The 24,596-nt window shown below is 41.5% G+C and overlaps 1 protein-coding gene across 3 annotated transcripts in view; it reads left to right on the top strand.

Annotated features, from left to right (window-relative positions):
* Positions 1-24,596, top strand: part of RSRC1 (arginine and serine rich coiled-coil 1) — a 293,774-nt gene that overhangs the window by 126,942 nt on the left and 142,236 nt on the right. For all 3 annotated transcript variants that reach the window (XM_020791821.3, XM_020791819.3, XM_078389054.1), the window contains one exon: positions 5,980-6,016. In XM_020791821.3, coding sequence (XP_020647480.1) covers positions 5,980-6,016 — 37 coding nt within the window. The remainder of the gene's footprint in view (positions 1-5,979; positions 6,017-24,596) is intronic.

Raw genomic sequence — 24,596 nt, 5'->3', positions numbered from 1 at the left:
CACGAGAGATACACTCCATATGTTTTGTGGCTATTAATTCACAGTGCTATACATGCCTGTGGTGTTGAAAATAGGGTAGATAGCTAAGCTTCGTTGGGCGTGGGAATCAAATTGTTATCTTTGGCATTGGCTGAAACAATGAACACTTTCCATTTTAAATCAATAAGTGACACACTTGTGAGAGGCTGGATGCTTTGAGTGCTTTAAAAATATATAAACATCTGTATATTTTGAAAAATAAGTACTTTTGATATTTCAGAACCTTTGTATTATGGTGTGTGTCATTCAATTAAAAACTATTTTGTCAGATTAGTTTTAACTGATTGATATCTTTGAAATGTGAGGTTGTATTAATTTAATTTGAATAAAAATATAGTCCTACAAGAGGAAACAGGATTGGATTTCGGTATTAATTCTCTTGCAATCAATGGAACATAGGTTTGTCATGATTAACTGAAGTCTTGTTGGTTTTAGTCACACTATTCTGAATATGACTACATCTGTTTCCAACTGCTATCATATTAATTTGCTAACCTAATAACAGGGAGCCCCTTTTAACTGGTGAAGAAGTGTTCTGTTTTTACTAATGTGTGTATTTGTATTCTCTTATATTTATGTAAGTTTAAGAATTCAGTATATACTGACCAAAATCCTGTTACTTAGTGTAATAAATCAGTGACTCTCAAACTGAGATCCCCAGATGTTCTTGGACTGCAATTCCCAGAAGCCTTCAGCACTTGCTGTGCTGGCCAGGATTTCTGGGAGGTGTAGTCCAAGGACATCTGGGGACCGAACTTTGAGAACCACTGTAATAAATCACATAGAGTAAGCTCAGTGAATCAATAGAGATTAGGTGAGTTAATTATTCCACAAATTCCATTCAGTCAAATGGGCCTACTCTTAACTGCTTCAGACTTGTTCTTTAGTCGTGTCCGACTCTTTGTGACCCCATGGACCAGAGCACGCCAGGCCCTCCTGTCTTCCAGTGCGTTCCGGACTTGGGTTAAATTCATGTTGGTCGCTTCTATGACACTGTCCACCCATCTCATCCTTGTCGTCCCCTTCTCCTCTTGCCTTCACACTTTCCCAACATCAGCGTCTTTTCCAGGGAGTCTGCTCTTCTCATGAGATGGCCAAAGTATTAGAGCCTCAGTTTCAGGATCTGTCCTTCCAGTGAGCACTCAGGGTTAATTTCCTTTAGAATGGATAGGTTTGTTCTCCTTGCAGTCCAGGGGACTCTCAAGAGCCTCCTCCAACACCACAATTCAAAAGCATCAATTCTTCGGCGGTCAGCTTTCTTTATGGTCCAGCTCTCACTTCCTTACATCACTACAGGAAAAACCATAGCTTTGACTATTCGGTGTTTTGTTGGCAAGGTGATGTCTCTGCTTTTAAAGATGCTATTGAGGTTTGTCATCGCTTTCCTCCCAAGAAGCAGTCGTCTTTTAATTTCGTGGCTGCTGTCACCATCTGCAGTGATCATGGAGCCCAAGAAAGTGAAATCTGTCACTGCCTCCATATCTTCCCCTTCTATTTGCCAGGAGGTGATGGGACCAGTGGCCATGATCTCAGTTTTTTTTGATGTTGAGCTTCAGACTGTTTTTTGCACTCTCCTCTTTCACCCTCGTTACAAGGTTTCTTAATTCCTCCTCACTTTCTGCCATCAGAGTGGTATCATCTGCATATCGGGGGTTGTTGATATTTGTTCCGGCAATCTTAATTCCGGCTTGGGAGCATAGTAAGTCACAATTAGAATAGACCCATTTGAATCAAAGAAACCTAGCCGCCTAGAGTGGTCCTGACCCAACCAGATAGGCGGTATATAAATAAAATCAATAATAATAATTACGGAGCAGACAACTAATCCTTATTGATTTGGTGGGTCAGTTCTACCACAATTTGCTATGCAAGCAGTAGGGTTTTGGCCAAAGTCTGGTTTAATTTCTCAGTGGTATCCTGATTTGGAAGTCATTCTCATGCTTATCTGAGATCTTTGAACTTTGAGATCATTTACCTGTCTCTAAAAGTAAAATGAATAGTTAATACAGTATCTCTGAATGAAAGTTCATTGTTTTTAGGGTTTTCTAAGTGCTGCATAAATCCTGATTGTTCATCATGAACTCTATGAATCATACACTGGGATTTTGTCCTTCTGCAACAATCCTTGGAATTTTCCAGACCACAGTCTTCTAGACTCCACCCTCTCTCCACAGTAGGCATGCTCCCTCCAGTGATCCCTTTCAGTTCCCTCTGTTCTGCTGCTGAAGCAATATCAAAAGTGTGTCTGGAGTGTCATGCCTCTTTTTCCTGTTGGTGACACCATCAGAAACTTTCTTACTTGCTTATTATTCTGCTGCCCTCCTGTTTTAACTGGTTTTCTCTCAAAAACAGTTAGTTCTTCATCATGGCTTCTGTGAATACACCCATGTGGGTTATAACAGAGCCTGCTCTGGTCCTCTCGGAATCTTCCAGAGCTTTTAGGAGAAAAGTAACAAAGTTTAGGTTGCTCCTATAGCGCATGCTCTGCCCGCCTCAGCCTTCATTTCCATTTTACCGCCAATGGTGTTGCAACCTCTCGCCTAGAGATTGTTAGAATTATATATTATTCTGTGATTTTTCTGCATTTGACGCAGACTATCTTACGATCTGTTGCCCCAGACCTCGGACTGTACGACTACTCTTCTCGTTACGGCTCTGCAAGTATTTTGTTGATTGTGGTTTTCTCGCCCTTTTCATCTGCCGCTTGGCGGCACGCTCCGTTTCCCATCTTAATCATTCAATTATTGGACTTCCTTTCTCAATCTTCGCTTTATGTTCTGTTCTGGACCATTTAGTCGCTGTACCTCCTGTTCCCGAAAACTACCTTTTTCTGACGGGCATGACTTACGTGTATTCTGCCTGATAGAGAGTCATCAACCCCATCTTTGTAAACACTGTAAGAACTTTACAAAGGCAGCTCTAAAGGCAGGACAACAACGACTAAAATTCTTCCTCTGGGACAAAACACTTTCTGTTTCTCAACCTTCAGAAATGGAAACTACACTGACCCCCTCATCAGTCAGGTCGGAGGTACGGGTTGCTTCACCAACCCCTCTTCCATCTACTAAACCCACTGAAAAACCCAAGAAAAAATCGATTGCCCAGAAGCCATGTAGCTTGGCGCCAGCTCCTAGTTCTGCTAGTGACCTGAAACAGAAAAAAATCAACATCTAAAACCAAAGAAAACCCTAAAGAGCAACTTCTGAATGTGCCTTCTGTCTCGGCGTGGGTACCCTCACCTATTTTGGAAGACTTCTCGAGACCGAGAATCCTTTTCTTAGGCGGCTATACCTCTGCCACCTTGACAGCAGGATGTTTTACCTGTCAATGTTGGTCAATCGCCTACCGCAAGCCAGCTAGTACATACACTTACTAGCTTATCAGTTGCCCATGACAGCCATGTTTCCATCGGGTGGGCTTCACCAATGCCTTCATCAGCGTCGATATCTTTAAGATCTGACTCTCCACCCTGAAAGAAGTCAGCTAAAACATAACATCTATCTACTCCTCGACGCCGACATTCTTGACGTGAAGTGGTTGTCTTACCTAAAACCTCTTGGTGCCGTCATAAACACAAATCCGACTACAATGTCGAACAGAAAACATCTCGACGTCGAACAGATTACTCAGGGTCCGACTCTGAATACGAAGCCAACCGCAGAAAATCTCGGCGTTGGCGCCGATGGGATGAATCCGACTCTGATTCATCTTCGATGTCGGGAGACTATAGAAGAAAGAAGAAGAGGTCTCGCTATACATATACCTCATCACCTTCATCGTCATCTTCACCTCCTCCGAGACATCAACGATGAAGACACCTCGATGTCGAGATCCAAAGATCTTCTAAACATGCTGATAGGGTTGTGAATGTTTCCACCCAATTACGAAATACACAATCGACGTCGAAGGGGTCACCACCTGCCCATGAACAAACTTCTCAACCAGAAACGTTGAAGCATACTTTGAAAAGACTTCATTTACCATCTACATCAGAACAAGATCAGTTAATTTCCTTAGGCGTATCTGACCAGGTCTATTCAAGAGGTGCAAATCCTATTATAACAAAATGCCATTATCTGAGGGTCACTTGTTTTCTCTTTGTTGCTTGGAGAAATTGCACAACATATAGTCTGCTCCATCTGCAAGAGCTTTACAAAGGTCACCATAAATAACACAGTCCTGACTCAAGCAGTTTCTTTGTGCGAGGTCTCTGTGGTCTGAGGACTTTGTTTTGAAGTTGGTCAGGCCCACATCTAGGGTCTCCATTTGTGATACTCCCTGTAGGAAGTGCATTATGTAGGCTCTGACACAACTGGACCTGCATATCTCATTGATTCAGGGATCAATCCTATTGTCTCTCTGGACAAATTGTCCAAAGATACCCTGAATCTGAGTGCATTGGTGTTGGTGGCATCTAGATTGCCAGTCTCCATCTCTAAAAAGAAGGGGAAGGCTCTGGATCCTAACCATCCTAGAATCAAGAAACCCAACAGAAAAGGGAGCTCTAAACTTACTCACCCCTTCACGGATTGCTGCCTTTTCATGGCGAAGGGGCTCAAGTAATTCAGAGAAGCTATGGACTATGCCTTGCAGGGACACCCAAGATGGACAGGTCATAGTAGAAAATTCTGACTAAACACGTTCCACCTGGAGCAAGAACTGGCAAGCCACTCCAGTATCTTTGCCAAGAAAACTCCATGGACAGAAACAAAAGGCTAAAAGATATGGCGCTGGAAGATGAGCCCCTCAGATCGGAAGGCATCCACATGCTACTGAGGAAGAGCAGAGGACAAGTACAAGTAGCTCCAGAGCTAATGAAGTGGTTGGGCCAAAGCCAAAAGGACGCTCAGCTGTGGACGCGCCTGGAAGTGAAAGGAAAGTCTAATACCACAAAGGAAAATACTGCATAGGAACCTGGAGTGTAAGATCTATGAACCTTGGTAAGCTGGATGTGGTCAGACAGGAGCTGGCAAGAATAAACATTGACATCCTGGGTGTCAGTGAACTAAAATGGATGGGAATTGGTGAATTCTATTCAGATGATTATCATATCTACTAATGTGGGCAAGAAACCCGTAGAAGAAATGGAGTAGCCCTCATAGTCAACAAAAGAGTGGGAAAAGCTGTACTGGGATACAGTGTCAAAAATGATGGAATGATTTCAATACAGTAGTGTCTTGACTTACGACCAGAATCCATTCCAGAAGCTGGATGCAACTCGAAACGATACGTGCTTCGAATCATAATTCGAAGCACCATTTCCCATAGGAATGCATTGAAATGCAATTAATCCATTCCGGCCCAAGAAAAAAATCGCACAAAAAAAATCACTGCACGACTCACTGCAAATGTGATTAATCCCTTCCGGCTGAAGGGTGGGGGGGGGAGAAAAGAAAAGCAGACAAGCATGCGAGACCCATTGGAAATGCACAGAAAACAAATGGAGCAGATTGGAAACTCACAGAGAACAAAGGGGGCAGGTCAGAAATGCAAAGAAAACAAAGGAAAAAACAAGAGAACCATGCAGGACCCATCGGAAATGGGGGGAAAACCCAAAAAGCAACCAACCCCCCCAAGACCCATCAAAATGTGGGGAGGGGGAGCAAAAAAACAAACAAACCCCCCAAGACCCTGTCTTTAAAACTCAACATCCTACCAACTCATGAACCTCACCAGGTAGCACCAATGTCTTTTCTGTAGGTGTATATTTGTGTTGTTTGGTTGATCACATTACAAGAATGAATGCATTTTGAAATTATACCTGATGGCATTCTGCCATGTATAAGTGTTACATTTTCTCTTAACAATCTACGTATAGATATAGTGAATAAGTCAAGAGACAGTATGGTTTTCATTTTGTTTTTAAGTTTCTAAGTGAAGCATAAATAATTGCAGTCAAAGATTTAGTAACTATTTAAAACTTTTGTTCTTCTGTTATAGGGATGCTGGAAACATCAAAGCTGGATTAGAACATCTGGTAAGTTCTAATTTTCTCTTGGATATTTGCATCTTCTTTGATATCTGCATTCCAAATGAACACTTTTGAATGAGCTTTGAATACCTTGAATTGAGAAAGTCAACCATTTCCCAGAGGGTCAGCTTACTGTTATTATGTGAAGGCACTTACATTTTCATTTATCTTATGTTTCAAGGGATTTTAATTTTTTTAAATTACTTTTTTTGATGTAGAGATGAAATAAAAAGTTCTATAATCCTTGGATTGATGATTGCCTTAATTATAAACAAAAAGTTGTTTGGTGTTGGATTTTTGGCATATCCTGATCTAGAAAGAAAAAACTTATGTTTTGAAACACACATTTAAATTTTACAAGCATGAATATAGCATTTGGCATTTCAGTAATTTTAAACCCCAGTAAAAGTTCATCGTTTTCTTTAAGAATGGCTTTATATCATGAGCTGTGTTTTTTTTTTAAATTCCATACACTTTATAAATATAAAGTATTCTGTATTCAGAGTTCTTTTTAACTTAATTGTATTTATTAGTGTCAGTAAAGTTGCTTAGCATTATACAGAGTAATAGCACAAAATATATCCAGTACTACTGTATATATATTGAAATAAAATATATTAAGTATAACATTTTAATAATAACTGTGAGAACAGTAAGTTGAATACGTAGCAATGATGTGGATACAAAACCCATTTGATAGCGTACATTTGTGTCTGTTTCTGTACTTCATTGACTTATAATTTCTTAAAACCTTGTTTATGAAGGGCAAAGGGCTCTCAGAAATTGCATTCATTGTGGTAGCGAGACTAAAGTGTGTGTGCTGATGGATATTTGGGAAAGCCTCTTTCCTTTGAACAAGTAACTTCTGTTTGCTCAGGGGACTTTCTCAATTCAAGCCGTTTTGTATAGATATGTAGCACTAAATCCAATATGATACCAGTGGTGTATATGGGACTTTCTTTTTATCTTTTCCCCAAGCCTGGTCCAGTTTCTTAGCCCTCTAGAACAGTGGTCCCCAACGTTGGGCCTCCAGATGTTCTTGTACTTCAACTCCCAGAAATCATGGCCTGCAGAGGTGATGGTAAAGGATTCTGGGAGCTGTAGTCCAAGAACATCTGGAGGCCCAATGTTGGGAATCACTGCTCTAGAACATGTTTTTGGACATATGACAAGCTGCCTTGTTCTTATTACATAGCTGAAATCTCATTTATTTTACTTTCCACAACTCTCACTCTTTCCCCTCACTTTTTCCAATTCCTCTGAGACACTGACAACTTTCCAAAAAATAAGTCCTCATTTAACTACTCTTAGTCTGAGCTTTCATCTGCCTCATAGTTCTTTGTGGCTTTAACTCAAATGAGAATTTGACTACAACTAAAACTGAACTGCTCTGTCTCAAATATACATTCTCATAGATCAGTTCTCATCTCCACAGCTAGACAACATGCCAACCAGTCAACACACAGCTCCAACCACACATTAGTGGTCTCAAAAAAACCTTTATCCATTAATCAGTACCAGAAAAAGTGCCCCTGGTCTCAACACAATGACTTGCTAAGTATATATTGGCTACCAAAGATTTTACAGACCTGTGAACTAGCTTAACTATGCTTCTTCATCTCTAAAGTCACTGCATAAGAGCTGTGCCATAATCAGCAGTGTTGCTTTGTGGTATTCAGCTACCACAGTTACCAGTAAGCAATTGATTCTGAAGACTTGATGGATGAAAACAGTAACTATATGTCTGAATCGGGAATATTAAAAGAACATAAAGCATTAGCATAATTTATAAAATCATATAAGAATTTGTTGCTTAGTCATGAAGTCATATCTGACTCTTTGTGACCCCATGGACCAGAGCACGCCAGGCCCTCCTGTCTTCCACTGCCTCCTGAAGTTGGGTCAGATTTCATGTTGGTAGCTTCAATGGCACTCTCCAACCATCTCATCCCCTGTTGGTAGCTTCGATGACACTGTCCAACCATTTCGTCCCCTTCTCCTCTTGGCTTCACACTTTCCCAACATCAGGGTCTTTTCCAAGGAGTCTTCTATTCTCATGAGATGGCCAAAGTATTGGGGCCTCAGCTTCAGGATCTGTCCTTCCAGTGAGCACCCAGGGTTGATTTCCTTCAAAATGGATAGGTTTGTTCTCTTTGCAGTCCAGGGGACTCTCAAGAGTTTCCTCCAGCACAACAATTGAAAAGCATCAATTCTTCGGCGGTCAGCCTTCTATATAGTCCAGCTCTCACTTCCATACATCACTACTGGAAAAACCATAGCTTTGACTATGCGGACCTTTGTCGGCAAGGTGATGTGTCAGCATTTTAAGATGCTATCAAGGTTTGTCATGGCTTTTTTCCCATGAAGCAGACGTCTTTTAATTTCGTGGATTCTGTCACCATCTGCAGTGATCATGGGGCCCACTGTCTCCATATCTTCCCCTTCTATTTGGCAGGAGGTGATGGGACCAGTGGCCATGATCTCAGATTTTTTAATGTTGAGCTTCAGACCATTTTGGCACTCTTCTCTTTCACCCTCATTAAGAGGTTCTTTAATTCCTCCTCACTTTCTGCCATCAGAGTGGTATCATCTGCATATCTAAGGTTGTTGATATTTCTTCCAGCAATCTTAATTCCGGCTTGGAATTCATCAGCAGAAGTAGATGTTTTTCTGGACTCTCTGGCTTTCTCCGTAATCCAGCGCATGTTAGCAATTTGGTCTCTAGTTCCTCTGCTCATTCAAAATCTAGCTTGTACTTCTGGGAATTCTTGGTACACATACTACTAAAGCCTGCATTGCTAGTATGTGAAATGAGTGCAATTGTACTGTAACCATGCAATTACTCATATAAGAATACTCAAATAAGAATACTTAAGTAAAAAAATCCTTGCAAAATAGGATGTTCATTCATAGCCATTTGAAATATTTTCTGTTCTAATAGGGAATCTTCACAGATTCTTTTCCTAAAGGAATGTACAGTTGAAGATCTCCTGGTAAATTTGAGTAGATTACTGATATATTAATTTTATTCTTGACCTGTTATGGGAATATTGAGAAATCATTTGATTCCTTTTTTTTGTTTCTATTCCTTTCTTTAAAAAGATGAATAGAATGTTATAGTTTCACAAGATCGTTTTAGGAAATTGTGCTTCATGTGAGTGCTTACTTCCAAAGAGTTGGTGTTCTGTCTAGAGCAGTTTGGAAAGGCAAACATCTCTGTATGACGATGGCTGAAATCTTTGTGGAATCTCTTATGAAGAGTTATGTTAATAAGAACAAAGTGAAAACATCTGACTTGCAAGTGATTTTGCATAGCAGTAATATTAGCTGAAGTGTTATCCTTTAACTCCAGTATGTTCCTTATTAGTTCTTTGAACTGTAATACTATTGAATGGTGGGGGCTATGGAATGTAAATTGTGTGTATTCCATCTTCCTTTCTTCTCTTCTCAAAAACCTTACCTGTGGCTTTTTCTAAACAAAAAGTTTGATTACTTTCAGGCTTTTTGTCTTATACTTTAGAATAATGACTAGGTTGTCCTTGTGGACAATACAACTCTGACTATTTTCAAGGTTGAATTGTAGACTGTCATTAATAGCTTGTTAGCCCCTCAGTGGTTTGTGTATGATTACTGCCTTTCAGCAACATAGACTTTTGTAACATGTTAATCAATAACCACTGACAGACATTGCTAAAAGCTCTTCTTAAGCTGGGCAACCTGTTTCATGTATTTCTTCCTTGTGGCCTGAAACATATGCATTTTACTGTGTTTGAGGAGCTAGTTCTGGAACCTTTCAAAGATATTGAATGTGGCCAGTAGCTCCATTCTTCTCCACTGTACGTATTCCTAGATTTCTTTCCAAGTCCCTCAATTCCTTTTTGTCTGTTGACCAGGCAGCATTGTTGAGGAAACTGGCTGACTCATCTTTACTGGAGATCAGTTGTATATACTGTAGTTGTTGTTCTTTGTTCATTCATTTTTTTAAAAAAATATTATTAGTTTAGTAATTGTCTTTCTGTAGGTGATACACCTCCCATTGCCACCACTACCATATCACAACTTCTCCACTTTTAAAGAAATGTGCTGAGTGCAAAGCTAATATCCCATTGTTGGATGGTCATTCCAAGAGCCTCCTTTGCCTCAGAGTACTCAGGCCTGCAAGCATTGCCTTACTTTCACCCCTCAAGGCAGAAAAAACCTGGGTTAGTAAAGAGAGCTGTTATGGGAATGGGCAGTTTTTCACTGGACATACCGGCTAAACAGGAACCATTTAAATCAGTGGCCATCTGTAAATACCCCATATGTGCTACCAAGTCTTTGGCTGCTAAGCTCATGGTATCGACTTCCTGCCCTATAGTGGCACTGCCTATCTCAGTCCTCATTGTGTCAGTTCTGAGCACCTTGTGCCTCAGCATAGCTGTATCAACCAAGGGAAAACATTTTGGGATGACTCAATTTTGAAACTGAAGAAGTATAAGGAGCAGAGGGACAAACCTTGCCCTCCTGCCCCTTCTTTCTCCAGTGGGCAAGCATTTGTCCCCTCCTTCGTAACCTGGTATGCTTCAGTACCTTGCCTCCTTAATACTGGTTTCTGCTGCTTCAGTACCATCTCTCACAACAATGCCAACTCTGTGTCAACTCACTTGAGGTCAAGACAAGTCAGTGCAAGAACAGATTTTAATTTCTGAGAGTCATACGCTTGTGAAGTGCCTTCCATTAGTGTCAAGCCACTTCCTCCTCCCTGTCAAGGGTATCTAGTGGTTCTCCTTCGTGGTCTCTGTGAATACACACTAATGGGTTAATCTGCGCTCGAGCAGAGCAGTTTTGGAAACTTCCACAGCTTTAAACTCTTGGTGCCAGGACCTCCCCTACACCTGGCTATATAACTCCGCCCCGGCACCTAGCCCTCAGTTCTTTTTTCCACTGCAGCTGTAGTAGCAGCTCTGTTTGGAACTTTGCAAGTAAAAACAAATTCTATTTCTTATCTTTCCTTTCTTTGACCCCCCTTGTTCTTTTTTCTAAATAATGAGTTGTTCTGCTTGGGGGAAGAGCACCAGCCGGCATTAGTTGTTCTTTGTGAAGGCTTTACAAAACCTGCTTTAGAGCCTCAGGGCTTTGTCCTCTTAAAGACATAAGATCTCTTTTATTTTCCTCCACCTGTGCCTCAAAAGTGTAGTGCTCCCTCGAACTCGGCTCCAGCAGCAAAGTGTCTGCCGGTTCAACCTAACCTGCTGTTAACCCTTTCAGCCTTCTCTGTCCTGTTAACTGTATTGAGACTGAATTTGGTTGGGCTCATACTAAGAAAGACTGCTCCCCTAATCGTCAGAAGGACTTACCTTAATTAGCTGGGACTCACAAGAGTCAGAATGGGAGAAAAACTTCCAACCAATCTTCCTACTCCATATCAGTTGCCGCAGTTAGTCACCCTCCTTTATCGTTAACAGATAAGGAGTTCTTTGGTTGGCGTTTTTATTTTCTGGCCGCCATGTAGCCAACTACTCCTCTGCCATGGGTGCTTATCATTACCACTTATTGAATTTGACATTGCCAATTCTGCAGATAACTCCTGTGCACCTTTACAGTTAAGGCCTCCCATATCACTAGGAGGCAATGGGGTGTGCGCATCACGAACGCATTGCTGCTCAACATGCTTTTAACCAGCATCCAAACAACTGACGGGTTGAAGACCTGCGGTTTGTTGGTGTACAGCTTTTAGTCAAAAAACTGGTGTTATTCTTGATAACCTGCCCAAGCTCCCGAAGGTGGCATGGTCATTTGCAGTGTAACAACTGCAAGTACCTGGTGATGCTCCTACCAGCTTAGGGCATACCAGGAATGTCAAAGGCCTCAACCCCAAAGTTACCAGCCACCACCCCCTAGACATGTGGGAAGGCAGCACCCTGACCAGCAGATCTGCAGGCAGGACCGCAAAACCTAGTGGTCTCTTCCCTGCACCTAACTTCTCTGTTGTTGACCAGTCGAGCCGTCTGGCCCCTTGTCTTTCCGATTCATGTTCCTTCATGTTTAATACTTGGGTGCTCTCTATCATAGCTACCGGCTATGCTATTGAATTCAATATACCCCACTGTCATAGGCCACATTATGGCCACACACCCCCCCCAAAAGGATGGAGGCCTCTGAGCCATCTTTGATTTTGAAGGCCTGAATTGTTTTATTACTCTGCGTAGATTCCATATGGCTTTCTTAGATTCTGCTATTCACATGTTACGTCCAGAGAGTTGGTTAGATGCTTGTTTTCATGATGGCATCTGGTCAGGCCATCAACGTTTTCTCAGGCTTTCAGCAGGGGGAATCACTGTTTACCAGTAGCTGGCTAACTGGCTCCTGGCTACTGAATCCAAGTCACAAGCTGGTAGACACACGTCCTTGACACTATCCCTTTGTCAGCGTTAGGACTGAAGGTCAACATAGAGAAGTTGACTTTGCAACCTACGCAGTGTGTAGATTGTATTAATGTGACTTGGGATGCTTTCTTGAAGCAGGGTTTTTCTTCCCTGATGACAAGTCTGTGAAATTGCTTGATTTCTTATGCTCCTTTTTTTTCTTGAGGTGCTTGCTTCCCTGTCCTGCAGGTACAGTGACTCCTGGGGCTTACAGCATCTACCACAGCTGTGGGACTGCATGCTCAAGTGAGGATGCAGTCCCTTCAAGCCTGGTTTCTCTCACTTTTTCAGATATGTTGTGACAACTCATCCACGTTGCTCCAGGTGACTCCGGAACTAGCTGCATAACTGGACTGGTGGGGGCCTCCAACCTACGCATAGGGAAACCCTTTGGTCTCTTGACCTGGTTGGTTCAGTCAGTGGTGGATGCCAGCCCTCCAGGCAGGCAGGCTTGTCTGCGCCACCACGTTGCCCTTGGCCGCTGGTAGCCGGCCTTCATATCATTGTGCTGGAGCTCCTGGCAAACACCAAGGCCTTTTTGGGCCTCTGAGCCCCTACTCCGGGTTCGGATGGTCCACGTTGCATCAGGCGATACCACTGCAGTTTATTATATAAACAAGCAACGCTCATTAGTTACACCTCCTCTTTCACACCATTGACCTTTTGGAATGGTGTTATGCTTGCCACATTTATTCAGTGGCTGTACATTTCGCAGGCAGGAACAATTTTATATTGTAAGCCGCCTAGAGTGGTCTATTCGTCCAGATAGGCGGGATATAAATCAAATAAATAAATAAATAAGTAAGTAAGTAAGTAAGTAAGTAAGTAAGTAAGTAAGTAAGTAAGTAAGTAAATTAATAATAATAATAATAATAATAATAATAATAATAATAATAATAATAATAATAATAATAATAATAATAATAATTCTGTAGTAGACCGTCTCAGCAGACTACACTCCTGTCCTCACGAGTGGGCTCTCGATGATGTCATCTTTCGCCACCTCTGTCATTGATGGGGGACTCTAGATATAGATGTTTTTGTATCCTGGACGAACAAGATGTGTGCCATGTGCTGCTCCTGAACCGGCATCAGCCGCAACTCCCTAGGAGACGTTTCCTGATGAATTGGTGATGAGGCCTCCTTTACAGGTTTCTACCTTTCCCCTTTCTTCAAAGGACTGTTTGTTGTTTGAGTCCAACATGAGTGTGCAAACGTTATGCTTGGTCACCTCAATAGCCATGATTCTCAATCCTGCTCCGTGAGCTGCAGAATACATCAGGCTGCAGCTGGGCCCTCACCTACTATCTCGGGACAAGGGTTGGATGTTTTATCTGGGTCTCGTGTCCCTCAACCTGTCGGCTTGGAGTCTTCCCCAACAGTAACAGACATGCTCAATCATGCTCGCAAACCTTCTACCACCTTGACCTACTCCTTTAATGGGTAGGCATTCACTTTGCATCAAGGTGACATTTGCCTACTAGGCCAGTGTCTCTGGACGCATTCGTTCAGTTTCCCCTTCACCTGTTTCACGTGGGGCTGGTCCATTCTACCTGCAAACTATTTCTCTGAAGCCTGGAGAATATGCGCCGTGCCTATAGACCAGTAACACCTCAGTGGTCTCTCCAATTACTTCTTCGGCAGCTTATGAGGCCTCCAAGCCCTTGGCGTCAGCATTGCTCTGCTTGCTAGCCCTCAAGACTGCCTTTCTCATGGTGATATCCTTAGCTTTCAGGGCTGGAGGACTGGCTACACTAAGAGCAGATCCTCTTTTCTGCAAAGTAACCTTACGGCCAGACCTTACCTTCTTCTCTAAGGTATTTTCTGCCTTCCATTTGAACCAGCCAGCTGTCCTTCCTGTCTTGTATCCCATACGCATGCTCGAGATGGGAAGTGTGCTCTCTCATATGATGTGCATCGCATGACCATTTTTCATGCCTCACAGCGTTTCCTTGTTACCTTTGCTGGCTCCTCCTTCAGAGCACCAGCTGCCTCTCGGACCATCTCTAGATGGATAGTCCAGGCCATCGGTCTTGCCTATAACTTGGCAAAGACTCCTCTTCCAAAATCAATGAGAGCTCACTCTACTGGAGCTCTAGCATCCTCAACGGCCTTTCTCTGTGGAGTGCGCATTGCAGATGTCTGCCATATGTGCCACTCTTTCTACCTTCATCTTGCACTACTGCCTGGATGTCCGGCTGAAGGCTCAGGCTGTGGTAGTTCTCGCTGTCCTGGCTTCTGCACTTTCATGACGTCCCTCCTCCTGGTTAGTTAGCTTGCCAATCACCCATTAGTGTGGATTCACAGAGACCACGAAGGAGAAAAGAGATTACTTACCTGTAACTCTGGTTCTTCGAGTGGTCCTCTGTGGATTCACACATTCCGCCCTCCTCGCTGTCCATCACGTGTACCATGGCATGTTGGGAAGGTGCTGAGGGCTAGGTGCTGGGGGCGGAGTTATATAGCCAGTTTTAGGGGAGGTCCCAGCACCAAGTGCTTAAAGCTGTGGAAGTTTCCGAAAATGCTCTGCTCGAGCGCAGATTAACCCATTAATGTGAATTCACAGATGACCACTTGAAGAACCAGAGTTACAGGTAAGTAACCTCTTTTCCTATCACACCTCGCCATGAATCTCCTGCTGAGCACACCTGATACAGTTCTAGATCCAGGTCTCAGGATGATTGTCCTTTCTCATTCTGTTCCCACTGGTTTCACTCCCATTACTTGGCCCTGTACTGGAGTAACTGACACCAGTCACTATTATTTGGATGATATTATCGATCCCTGGATGACACTAGATAACACTGTTCCCCCTATTACAAGAAAGATGCATGGTACCAAACCTGATGAGGCCAGTTACCACAACCATCACAGATCTCCTCCCCTCAGTTACAGACTGCCCCATAATCACCACTGCCATGAAAGATCAACCCTACAGTCTCAACAGCTATTATTACAAAATCAAGTACAGTGGGCCCTCGACTTATGAACTTAATCCGTTCCGGAAGTATGTTCGTAAGTCGAAACCAAATTTCCCATAGGAAGGCATTGAAAATTAATTAATGCGTTCCTATGGGGGAGGGGGAAAGGTCAGAAACTTAAAAATAAATAAAAGAAAGTCACTTACCGGGCCTTGGTAGCCCCCGATCTGCAGGAAAAAGAGCACCAAACAGCTAAAAGCCAACACCCAACAGGGAGCCTGGCAGCCATTTTGTGCTCTTCTCTGCTCCTGCCCCCTCCTCTCCCCGCCTAACAGCTGATCGGCTGGCTCTTAAGAGGCTTTTGGAGGAGGCTTGCTCAGCACCTAAAAAGGCAGGGGAATAAAGCTCCCCCCCCCGCTTTCAGAAGCCTCACTGACAGCATCAGGATTGACACAGATTCCATTGTCGCATCCTCAGATGTCCACTACTGCATTGATGCCAGGGACCGCAACAGACTCAGTTTGTTTTTCCTCAGTGAACCTAATTCCAATATTGATAGACATCATTCTGGCCATGTTTCCCTCTTTACTTTCAGTTCTGACTACCTCCACAATTATATTTACTTCTGTCATGTAACCCATAATGCCATTGGCCCATTGTATGGAACTGAGACTGCCTTTTCTGCCTTCAGCTTCAATTCAGTATTCTGTGGGCTACCTTCTAAGTGAATCATAGTTTAACTATGATCCATTGGATCTTTCATTTTTTGTTTTTTGAAGAACATGGAAGCCAAAGCTAGTTTGATATGTGCTGGGGGTTTGTTGTTCACAGGAAAGAAGCAGACCTTTTCTTAGAATGATTGCAAACTCTTAGGTACTCCAAAATAGGGTTGTAGATCCCAGCCTGAGATTTTAGCATTTTGCACTCATGATATGCTGTATGACTCCATTAACTCTTTTTCACCAATAGTTTTGGTTAACCATCAGCTGATCACAATGAAGTACTATATATTTTAAATGGGGAAATGGTAAATAAGAGGCAATGGTGTAGAATTTATTTATTTATTTATTTATTTATTTATTTATTTATTTATTTATTTATTTATTTATTTATTTATTTAACTTATTTTATTTACAGTGGTGCCTCGCTTAACGAGCGCGCCGTTTAACGATGAATCCGCATAGCGATTGAGTTTTTGCGATCGTTTTTACGATCGCATTGCGATGTTTTAATAGGGCAAACATCACATTGTGATGATCATGGGGAAGCACTTCCCCACGATCATCCCAAAGGCCCCGCCGATCAGCTGTGTTGCGAGGGGTGGAGAGAGAGAGCCAGCCCGAAGCACAGCTGATGGGCGGGGGTTTGCGAAGATCGCGGGGAAGCCAGCTTCGCAAACCCCCACCGACTTCAGCGCGCGTGCTCTCTCTCTCTCCCCTCGCAACTCCAGCCTGGGCAGGGAGACTGAGGCACCGCGCCACCACCCTGGCCATGGTGGCGCAGTGCCTCAGTCTCCCTGCCCAGGCTGGACCTGCAAGGGGTGGAGAGTGAGTGTGTGCACCGAAGCACAGCTGATCGGCGGTTCCAAAATGGCCGCCCGCTGTGTTGCCTCGCTTTAGAGGCACCGAAAATGGTGGCCGGATGGAGGATTTTCGCTTAAAGGTGAGTTTTTTCCCTATAGGAACGCATTAAACGTGTTTTAATGCATTTCTATGGGGTTTTTAGTCCAGCATAGCGACAAATCCGTATAGCGATGATTTTTTCGGAACGGATTATCGTCGCTATGCGGGGCACGACTTTATTTATTTATTTATTTATTTATTTATTTATTTATTTATTTATTTATTTATTTATTTATTTATTTATTTATTTATTTAATTTATATGCCACCAACTCTTCCCAAAGGTCTCTGGGCAGCTTACAATAATAAAAATGTTACTATATTTCCCAAAATTTATTTGTTTGTTTATTAACATATACTTGCCTTTGCGTTGGAAAGTAGCACTCAAGGCAGTCTTCATAAAGTAACAGAAAAAAGCAAAACTAAATTTAGTATGAAACAAAATAAAACTGACCGCACTGTAAAAACTATTAAAATCATTTGAATGCATTAAAACTATTAAAATCAATTAAGACTGCCATTAAAATCAGCACAGCAGGAGAGGTTAAACATATGTTAGTCCAGAAAATAGCATACAGTGGTGCTTGAGTTGCAAACTTAATTTGTTCTGGGATTATGGTTGTAACTCAAGTTGATTGTAACTGAAAGCACAATTTCCCATAGGAATACATTCAAATGCAGTTAATCCATTCTGGCCATTTTAAAAAGTTAAAAAAAAGTGCAGGAAAGGAGGGAGGGGGAAATGGGGAAAAGGGAAAAACGAAGGTCATCACTGGGGTACACAGACCCCTCAGACAAGGGTTTGTGCTTTTAGGCACAAAACGAGAGAGGATAGAGAGAGAAGACAATGGGGAGGGGAAGAGTTTGGAGTCTAAAACAAACAAATCGACAAAAAACCCATTCCAGCAGGGACTAAAAATGCTACACTGCAAGACCCATCAAAGCACGGAAACATAACTCCCCTCCCCCCGAATCAAACAACCCCATTCCAGCAGTACCAGGCAGTCCAAAGCCTTTCTCAGAACACACACACTCTAACCACTGGGGCGAAGGAGCTACAAAGAAGCAGCCTCTTCACCGACAAATGGCTAGCAGTTTAAATTCCCTGTCTTTTCTCCCACCTTTTTCTGATTGTATGTCATAGCTCCGGTAGCAAGTCAAAGCTTGATTTGGTCGCAAGTCAGGACGGTCGTTAGTAGAGGTAAAGGTAAAGGTTGCCCTTGACATTTAGTCCAGTCGTGTCCAACTCTAGGGCGCGGTGCTCATCCCCGTCTCCAAGCCATAGAGCCAGTGTTTGTCCGAAGACAGTTTCCGTGGTCACGTGGCCAGCACGAATAGACACAGAACGCCATTACCTTTCCACCGAGGTGGTATCTATTTATCTACTCACATTTACATGCTTTCGAACTGCTAGGTTGGCAGGAGCTGGGACAAGTGATGGGAGCTCACTCTGTCACGTGGATTCGATCTTACAACTGCTGGTCTTCTGACCCTGCAGCACAGGGGCTTCTGCAGTTTAACCTGCAGCGCCACCACGTCCCTAAGTAGAGGTACCACAATGCAAAAGCAGTTAATCTGTCCAGGGAAAGACTTTTTAAAAAAAACCTAAGATGACCTCTAAGGTTAAAAAAAAGGGCAGGAAAGGAGAGAGGGAGGGAACAATGGGGGAAATAGGCCTGTGGCGTTCACTCTTGTGGACCCTGCTTGTTCTTCTGTCACGAAGGCTCACATCGCATTTTCCTCTCACTGCCACCAGTGGATTACCTCAATCCACAATACAAATGATGTATATCAGAACACTTATCTTGTAAAGTGAAGCAGATTGAATAATATCAGAGGTTTCTCAGATAAACATTACACACAAGCAAATCATTAACAGTTCTCTCAGTGCATACTTCTTTTCTCTAACTATATTATTATTACCACCTTCTCTACCTATTTTCTTAAACAGCTTTATCTCTCAGTATTTGTTCCCCCTCACTCTGTCTAACCAGCCCTTATCTCCGACTCCTCCCTCTCCTGCCAAGCCTCATGTAGCTGCTGACTCCCCCTCTCGAGTCCTCTCATAAGCTCATGCAAATCAGCTCATGAATATGAAGGGCATGAGTGATGTGGGCGATCGTCACAAGGCCTTTTTTCCAGTTGTATCTCAAAGCGCCGGTTGCAAGTCAAAGCAAAATGTTATGACCGGAGCTGATTGTAATTCAAATTGGTTGCAAGTCAAGACGGCTGTAAGTTGAGGCACTGTAATTCTAAGATTTCTCAGCAACAAAATTAAAAGACAATTCAATATTGTATAATAAAGTTATAAAGAAACCACTGTTCCAAATGCAAACCAGTAAAAATGTCAGCAGATACCCAGTTTCAAAAATCATTTTGGTAAGCATCCCAGCATCTGTTCATGGGAAGAGTATTGAAGGCCCCACTCTAGGCAGTCGCTGGCCTGATACTGTGTAGAAAAAATGTGGAGTGGAGTGTATGTAGCAAAAGCCTTTAGAGAACCCAAGAGGATAGATGTCTGAGGACCTCACATGCATGGCTTCAAACATTAAAAAGAATATTTCGAATAATACCTGGGACCTAACTGACCATTCGTTGCTATAGCACTGGCTAGTTATGCCAATGTGTAGTAGGAACCAGGAGCAGCATTTTGCACAAGTTAAACTTCCAAATTACTATCCAAAACAATTTCACATGGGGTTCATCAAAAAGTTTAAATAAATAAATAAATAAATAAATAAATAAATAAATAAATAAATAAATAAATAAATAAATAAAAATCAGTCAAGGCAGTCTGTGTGAGGATATATGAGTGAAGTGAACATTTAAAGAATTGTTGATTGGGAATCCTGCGCTCCAGGATTCTTGATAGCTCCAGTTTCGAGCTCAGATTCTAATGGAAAAATGTGTGGATGACTGGTTTTGTAACATGACAGTTGCAACACTTTCTTTATACAATCTATAATTGTATAATACTGTTGGGTATGTTCATTAACAAAGTTAGATGGCTCAAAGATTATTCTGGAGTTTCAGAAATTCAAGTGTTAAAACATTTATGAGCAGTTTGATAGGTTTTTTTTGTAGGTCTCTTTTTTCCATTTTTGGGAAAGACATGGAAATCCTTTTCTATATTTTTGGTCATATTTGAACTATGTCAACTAAGCTGTTAACCAAATTAATTTTCTATTTTAACTGGGAAACATGGTCCCTTCCCCCACCCCATTTTTTGTTTCTTGTATTTTTGGGAGTTTAGTTTGCCACCTACTATCTTGTCATGTAAAATTATTGATTGTTTTTTTTTTCAACTGGTGTAGCGTCTAGGGAGCAAAAGGAAAAATTGATGTGGCAGAATATTTTATTTGGACCATGATGGTACCATGATAATCTGCACAATTTCCATCTAACTAGGCCAGCGTTAATAGCTTTGTGGGGGTTCAAAGTGGTTTAATTTTCTAAATTCTTGTAGTTTCAGGTTAGTGTACCCAAGAGATTCTCTGCTTTGTCCAACCAGCAAACTGGGAATTTGTAGTTTAACTGTCTGCATCTTTCTGTAGGGGAATGAATTATTCAGAGGTTTTGATTTCTGAAGATTAATTTTCTAACCAGACATATCTCCACAACTTCATCTTCCCTATTATTTTATGGTTTCCAGTAAAAATTGCAATATCGTGAATAAAGAGTATAAGTTCATGTTCTATACTCCTGCCTCTAATCCTTATGTGCAGGAATTCTGGTTTAAGGTGCTAGAAATAGTTTCCATCATTTGGGCAAATGAGAAAGAAGACAAATAATATTCTTCATTTTTTACTCATGCAGTTGAACATTTTCAGCAACACCTGCTCCTGGAGTTTGTTTTTAGTAGATAATATTGAGTGTTTACAGCTCCAATGTGAAAATGTTTGCTGAAATATAAATGTAGATTCTTTAATCCTGTTCAATCACTGTTTGCCTTCCTTGAGTAGAATTCAAATGTTGTGGTACAAACGTAAATTAGTTAATCCAGCAAGGATTCATTCAGATTACCAATCATAGCATAAATTAGAGAAGGCACATCTTTCCCTACTGTTGCATAAACTGTCCATTTATTAATCGTCCACAGACCTATGGATTTCAAACAACCCTCTCACAACCTAATTTCTGATTCTATTCACTTAAGTGAAAAAGACAATAAAAATGAAATTAAAATGCCCTTCAATACAATAACTAGAAGTACAATTGTTTACTTCTATTTTTATTGTCATAAAATAAAGCATCCTTCAAATTATCCAGCTGAGTTGTTTTTTTCTTCATTTCCTATATTATAATCTTTATAATATTTCTATAATATGCATTTATATTTTTCCAAATTAACATTGAGAAGAACTTGTTTGGCAGTTTAATGAACTAACACAAAAGATAATGGATTCTCTACAAACCTCTCTCAGACATGTAGTAGCTATGTATTTTTTGTAGCATTGTGATCCCATATGATGTTGTTCAGTTAAAATTCACTCCAAACATAGTTTGAAATAGTTCAAACACAGATCAGTACAATATTCTGGAGATACATAGACAAGAATATAATAGTCTCTTTTGCACCATGGCCGTCTCTTTTGAACTGTAGCAGCTGATGACTCATTCCAGGTTCTGCCCACCAAGGAAAGGGTACAGAAAGGGACAGTGGTGCTACGGACCACAGGACAATAGTCTCTCTTCAGAATTCCACTCATTTGCCTTTTGAAATGCAAAATAAAAATAAAAATTGTTCTCTAGATGCCGTCACAAAAGAGGGGGATGATTTAGTGTTCTGTACTGTCCACTTTGTTCCACTCAATAACATGTTATGATTTTTATACTCTTTAAAGTACGGTTTTGTCACCATCTGGTTTCGGAAATAATGCCTCATAATAAGGAGACCCTATATAACAATATAGGTAAAGGTTCCCCTTGACATTTAGTCCAGTCGTGTCCAACTCTAGGGCGTGGTGCTCATCCGTTTCCAAGCCGTTTGTCCATAGACACTTTCCGTAGTCACATGGCCAGTGCGACTAGACACGGAACGCCATTACCTTCCCACCATGGTGGTACCTATTTATCTACTTGCATTTACATGCTTTTGAACTGCTAGGTTGACAGGAGCTGGGACAAGCAACGGGAGCTCTCTCCGTCGCGTGGATTCGATCTTATGACTGCTGGTCTTCTGACCTTGCAGCAAAGAGGCTTCTGTGGTTTAACCCGCAGCGTCACCACGTCCCGGATATATAACTATATATGTAGGAGTAAATAATTGAAAATGGTAGTCATTTGTGATGGGACTTTCAGGTTAGGACAAATGAAAGCAAACACGGAAAAGTACAATCAAATTCATCTTCTTCCATCACTTTCCAGAATAGAGACTCAAAAAAAGTAATGACCCATTTTGACAAATGAGAGGGACTTGTATCACCCATGTTCATCCATGTTTCCCTTATTTTTTGCCTTCCTTTATTCATCCATGCCATTTTCCCCCTCACTTTACTAGCTGTGCATCCCCACTCTTTTTTACTCCTTCCTGCTGTCCACATCTCTTTACCTTGCTCAACCAATCCCACCACTCTTTCTTTTCTTCCTGCTACTGCCTTAATATCTTCTTGCTCAGCAAGCTCTGCCCCTAAGAATAAGGAAGAAAACCTAAAAGGACCCTAAAGTTGAACCCCTCTTTGTGCAAATAAAAGGAGCAATAGCAGTGCATAGAAGAACCAAAAACAGAAGAGGGATCCCCCCCAAAAAATGAAGCAGATATTTCTATCATGCATGTCCCTAGTGGTCATGTTAGTCTGTTGCACTACTAGGCAGCTGCATGGCACTTGAAAGACAGATACATTGTAAGTACAGTATTCATCGATTATAACCACAAAAGTTTATGCCACAATAAATCTGTTTACATAAAGATGGGACCTTGCGATTAAAGTAGTTGACAGTAGTAACATGCTACTTTAGGTTGTGTTTATAGCAATACAGTGGTCAAACCTCTGTTGGTTAGTGTAGTAAATCACACTAGAGTAGGCCCATTGAATCCATAGCGGTGGGAGTCAACTTCTGCATAAGTTCAGCTGATTCAAATGGGCCTACTAATAAGCTGCAGTTAAAGCCCACTTGAATCAGTGAAACCTATGGGGGAGCTGGCTCACCAAATCCCCATTGACTCAATGGACCTGTGATTTACTGTGCAAGACAGATTTTAGCCAGTACAGTATTTCATATGCACTGCAATGATAGTGGAATTAAACATGCACATTTCAATAACATAAAAATAATTTATAATAAAATAATTTAATTTGGTGTAGACCTGAATCATGTGACTTGTCCAAGTTTCATAGACAAGAGGAAAATTGAATCCATGTTCCCAAAGTCTTAATTCAGTACTTTAACCACTAAACTGCAGTGAATTTCTTGCTATATTTTTGTTGATGCATAGACCAACAACCTAAGTGAAACATATTTTACCAATAACTTTTCACTAACAATCACTGGTATGAAATAATAGTTCATTCTTAGTAACTGGAGGCTTGCTAAATTCTTGTCACTTATTCCAGGAGTATAAACCCTTCCGTTCTTGTCTATGGAATCAAAGTACCAGAAAAATTTTCTCCTTCCATATGAAATAGCAAAATATGTTCTGCAGGTCTTCATGAGAGTTTTGTTTCACTAACCACAGTTTTTGTGAAAATTATGTAACAGTACAAAAATAGTTGCTGCATTGTTCCATGGACTTCTAAAAATTAGAAGCATAGGATGGGCTAATTGTGCCTTATAATTAGCAAGTCCTTTTGTGCTTCCTGTATACATATGCTTTGATTTGCAAGGGGAAAAAGACATTAGTTTTGAGCAGACACAGATGGGGCAAGGGCAGGAGACTCATTTTCTCTTTTACCTGCTGGATGAGAGAATTCTTGTGGGGGCCAGTGATTTCTCAAGAGGCTCCCTTGACAGGAATAAGAAATTTTGCAAGGGTTCATCACATCCCTATTTTTGTAATTGTATAAAACAAAGACATAAAAACCTTTAAAAAAATCTAATAACACAAAACAACAAAAACGGTGATACAAATCATGCTCTCTGACCACCACCCTAGGACCATTTGTAGATATAACCAATTTTTCATCCCTTTATGGAGCCCTGTTCCCCTTCCAAAATTGCATAGACTCTTTCAAAAATATTACTTCCCATGTATTAATACAGAATCAATGGATTCTCCCCAAATATCTTTGTTTAAAAAAATCATTACTTAACAGCCCCTTCTTTACTGAAATATTATACATTGTTGTTGTTTAATCATTTAGTTGTGTCCAACTCTTCGTTACCCCATGAACCAGAGCACTGGTTCTTAACCTTGGGTTACTCAGGAATTTTGGACTGCAACTCCCAGAAGCCTTCACCACCAGCTGTCCTGACTGGGGTTTCTGGGAGTTGCAGTTCAAAAGCATCCGAGTAACAAAGGTTAAGAACCACTGAACCAGAGCACACCAGGCTGTCCTGTCTTCCACTGCCTCCTGAAGTTGGGTCTAATTTCATGTTGGTAGCTTCAGTGACACTGTCCAACCATCTCGTCCCCTGTCGTCCCCTTCTCCTCTTGCCTTCACACTTTCCCAACATCAGGGGCTTTTCCAGGGAGTCTTCTC

This window comes from Pogona vitticeps, chromosome 3, assembly GCF_051106095.1.
Source record: "Pogona vitticeps strain Pit_001003342236 chromosome 3, PviZW2.1, whole genome shotgun sequence".
Taxonomy (NCBI): Eukaryota; Metazoa; Chordata; class Lepidosauria; order Squamata; family Agamidae; genus Pogona; species Pogona vitticeps.
The sequence above is the reverse complement of the archived record's forward strand: the minus strand, read 5'-3'. Positions and strand labels throughout refer to the sequence as shown.